Source organism: Perkinsus marinus (assembly GCF_000006405.1).
Source record: "Perkinsus marinus ATCC 50983 genomic scaffold scf_1104296962086, whole genome shotgun sequence".
In the NCBI taxonomy this organism is placed as follows: Eukaryota; Perkinsozoa; order Perkinsida; family Perkinsidae; genus Perkinsus; species Perkinsus marinus.
The window spans coordinates 87410-91368 of NW_003205573.1; the positions used below are offsets into that span (position 1 = coordinate 87410).

At 51.5% G+C, this 3959-nt stretch overlaps 2 protein-coding genes across 2 annotated transcripts in view; both read right to left on the bottom strand.

Annotated features, from left to right (window-relative positions):
- The window catches only part of Pmar_PMAR024864 (anaphase-promoting complex, putative), a gene marked incomplete at both ends in the record, with an annotated part of 1331 nt that extends 124 nt beyond the window's left edge, over positions 1-1207 (bottom strand). Inside the window, 7 exons of the mRNA XM_002772134.1 lie at positions 1-22; positions 70-205; positions 252-351; positions 472-527; positions 559-702; positions 808-960; positions 1046-1207. Coding sequence (XP_002772180.1) covers positions 1-22; positions 70-205; positions 252-351; positions 472-527; positions 559-702; positions 808-960; positions 1046-1207 — 773 coding nt within the window. The remainder of the gene's footprint in view (positions 23-69; positions 206-251; positions 352-471; positions 528-558; positions 703-807; positions 961-1045) is intronic.
- Positions 1208-1536: 329 nt separating this feature from the next.
- Positions 1537-3142, bottom strand: Pmar_PMAR024865 (hypothetical protein; the record flags this gene model as incomplete). Its single annotated transcript, XM_002772135.1, has 6 exons — positions 1537-1671; positions 1729-1815; positions 2372-2469; positions 2517-2573; positions 2669-2720; positions 2771-3142. The coding sequence occupies 6 exons, from the start codon at positions 3140-3142 to the stop codon at positions 1537-1539; spliced, it is 801 nt and encodes a 266-aa protein (XP_002772181.1).
- Positions 3143-3959: the final 817 nt, after the last annotated feature.

Consider the following 3959-nt stretch of genomic DNA (forward strand, 5'->3'; position numbering starts at 1 on the left):
ACAATAAACCAAACAATAAACGCTGACTGAAATGCCCATGCAAGCTGTCATCTCAACGAAGTGCTGCACCAGAGCGCATACTAGTCGTGTTGAAAACCGATAGACCCCAGTTCTCCTCGTCTCCGCCGTTGGTGACAGCTATTGACGGCTCAGGTGGTCGGGGACCATATACACGGACTTGTCGTATGTGAGTATCTCGGCCGTTCTGTGGACACAGCATAGTATCGTAGAGGAGCTGTCAGTGATGCTACCTGATGGTTGTTGAGGATAGCAAGCTGGAGGTAGAAGGTCCTCACGAACGATTGTGCGACGATATCATCCCGGAAAGTAACTCCTCGTTGGAGATGGTAACTAATGGTAGTTACCACTGTCTTCCACACAACAGCGACTCGGATGGTTGATTCAATGTGAATCGTAAGTGAAGTCGCATTCGTGTAACCGGAGAGTCCCGTGAGCGCTCTAACTACGTACTCAGGATTGTCATTCGTCCGTGTAAGAGCTAGCGGTATGACTATCCACCCTTCTGGCTGATACAAAGCCAATCTCTGGATTTCCTACAAGTCGCACGAAAGCCTGTTGTTCGTAGCCTGGCAACGATATCTTCCCCACGTTGAGATCAAAAAGGGTATTTCCTATCCGAACGGAAATGGTTGAGGGAGTGTACGACTCATCGGCCTTGTAAGAGACGAACATATGAACCTCCTGAGCATCATCAGCATCATCACTGACATCAGGAAGAAGTATTGAGCCTACCGTGACTTTCTCCAGACCTCTGGTGAACTCCAAATCAATGCTATGGTTGACAACACCCGGCTGCTGAGCTCTTTGCTCGTCCATGGAATAGGTAATCGCTGACATCGCATCACTCTGCCAGAACGTCTCTTCGGAATTGTCCTTCAATTGCACTACACCATACCCAGGCTTGGCAGATGAGAGCGACCATCGACAACGGTCGCCTATCTAGGAAAAAACAAACATCAACTACAACCCATCGAGCTTTCGAAAACTTCCAGAATAGCTAAACAGTGGTATGGGGTGTCGTTACCTCATGCAGGCCCCGTGCCGCTGCAGCCGTCGCCGGACTGCTGAGGAATCGGCTCCTGATGGCTTGAGCTGCCCTGCGGGAAGGGGACGCCGAGTGTGACGCTGGAGAGGAGCCTAGCTCCGAGAACGAGGTGAGGATCTCACCCGGCGAACGACGGGCCATTACAAACTACAACATTGATGAATCACCTCTAGGGAAATGGTCCCTCGGCATCGCGATTCACCTGGAATGATACAAGCTCCGTATTTTAGTCGCTATGACTCGGAGTTACTATAAGGGGCCGACTTTCAAAGGGCCATGCCCCCATAGCTTCTCATAGCTAATGAGGCCTCTCATATACCAGTAGAAAGCCCTTCTTGAACATCTCTCTGTCTGTCTCACTCACACTACAACAAAGTACACCCTCGGACAGCCAATCGTTGACAATACACAACACTTAGTTGTACAGAGAACAACATAAAGATTATGCTCGAGCCAAGGGTACATGATGACTACGTGGAGCTCTTGGTCAACTCCGACTTCCACTTTGCAATAGCATTTGGCAACTCCCGAACGAGGGCTTGGGATTGGTCTGGAGTCATCCCTAGTAGCTTCGCCTTCGACACCAACTTGTGCATCAATAGAGCCTGATGATGAACAAACGTTCCCCATAGAGGCCTCAAGCACGACCGTCGAGTATCCACCTCAGCCCGGTCCAGCAACACAGGCGTGTCCAAGGGGTCAAGTAACGTCTGCATAGCCTCACTAAGAGCCTTGACTGCGATCGATGCCTGATAAACATGATCCCAGTGTATACTGATCACGCGCCGGCTCTCCACACCAGCGCGGCCATCGAGCAACTACAGGATGATGCAAAAACGGGCCCACATAATGGATTTTCGTGGCGTGTGCAAATCATGAGAGATTGCGTACCATTTTTAAGCTCTCATTGAGCTATCCCAAACGATGTATGAATCATCGTGATACTCATCCACAATAGGGCCCAAGCTGCCCCGGAAAATTGACGGCAGGCGTTACGAGCACCCCATATGATTCTGCCAGCTGGTTTCTCTATGTAGTATCTCTCCCGAAGGAAAATTCTTATAGTACAAACCTAATATCACGATGATTCATACAGCTTCTGAAAGAGCTAATCGAGAATCTCAAAACGGTGCCCTGTATTTCTTATAATTCTCTTATGCCGTTGAAATCCAATACGTAGGCTCGGTTTTTCGCATCACCCTGTACATAGGTTTCACGATAATAAATAGGATGACGATTCCATCCCAACCGCCGCCGCCTCTCAAGCGTACTCTCAATGTCCAGGAACAGCCGTGCACTACTCACCCTCTTGTGTTGGAAATCGAGCCAATCGTCATCATCGACCGTCTGGCAGTCATTCCTCACGATTCTTCTGTCCACAGACGACTCCGGTAAGAACAGCCCTGATAGCACGAGAACTACCGAGGCGAACACGACGGCTTTGAATTACCTTTCGGCTTGGGCCGACGAAGATGACCGGCCAGCTCGGTAGAGTAGAGAGTCTCACCTATGAACTGAGTGACTTACGCAGACAGTAGCGGTTCTCATACGCCACGAGAGTAACGGGAAGGCTAAGACTACAATGACCCCATGGGGACTCACAGTCCTCCAGCCTCTTCTCGATAGATGAGATTCCCTTCCCGGGCTCATCGGCCTGGATAGCAATCCCCGTAAGCGAAAAGTCAGCAGCAAACTCATGCTCACCACTGCTGACTTGTAAGTTTGCTTTTCCTGAGTGGCGCCGAAGTCCTCCTCTGAGTGCCATTCAAGGACGGCGGCTTTCGAGTGACCATCCACGCCCACATCAACCGGCCTTGCTCGCCGTGTCTGCTCCACAGACCGCACCACTGTATGTGGACTATCTTCCGAGGCTTCAAATGTCGCCACACCAAGTTCAGGGATGATATCACTCTCGACATTGCCTCGAGTAACAAGCGGCGAGGCAATGTCGCGCGCCACGAAATTGCGATCATGGTCCTTTCGGTCTTTAGCAGCCGACCGCCTCCGTCGACGAGACCTGCCGTAGATCTGATCAGCAGTTCCGACTCGGGCGGCTATAGGAGTAGTTGTGAGCATATCTGAATACTATAAATGGGCAACAACCAAAACATGCCCAACCTATGAGCTTAGACGAAGCTGTGGACATCCTCATCAGCGACTTGCTAACATCGCTCGAATCTTTTCTTCGAGACTCCCGACCCACATCTGCTTGACAGTTGTAGTCGAACCTGATGACCAAACCAACAGATGGCAATGGAGCTAGACTAGCCGTACGGCACAGGCATCGAATAAGGCAATCGAGCCTCGCCCGACTTCAAAACGGCCAGCACCGGACCTCCCGGTGTCGCAGGAACATCATACGTCCCAGGCCCCGGCACTTCCCTCGCTAGAACTGATAAGGCGCATCTATACCAAGATTGAATCCTCACAGTAAATGCCTCACAAAGCCGCCGAGACTCGACAGAAGTATTCCTTCCCAATTCGGGGACGGGTTTAGCTTGACTCTGTCGCTGAGGAAGACGGCCAGGGTTGTACGTCCCGGGTCCCGGCAGAAACCTGAGGTGGACACCACTTCCAGATGACCACCATTATCACAGTCGCAAGCAGTCAACGCGGCTTCGGTCACCGACCTCTTAGCTGCTGCTACCTCCTCTACTACGCTGGTGCCTCTCCCCCGTAAAGATCTTCCCGGTCCTCGCTTCTGGGTGGGATACCGCCCTCTCTCATTCAGCTTGGAATGGGCAGTCGCTGAAGATAATTCTCCTCGTGACGCCCGAATTCAGTCCGACAACCTTACCAACATCGTATTCATTTGGCGCAGGCAACTGCGCGGCCACTCTCACAGGGCCATCGATGAACTCAGGCACGCGACTGCTACTGAATAACCCTCCCT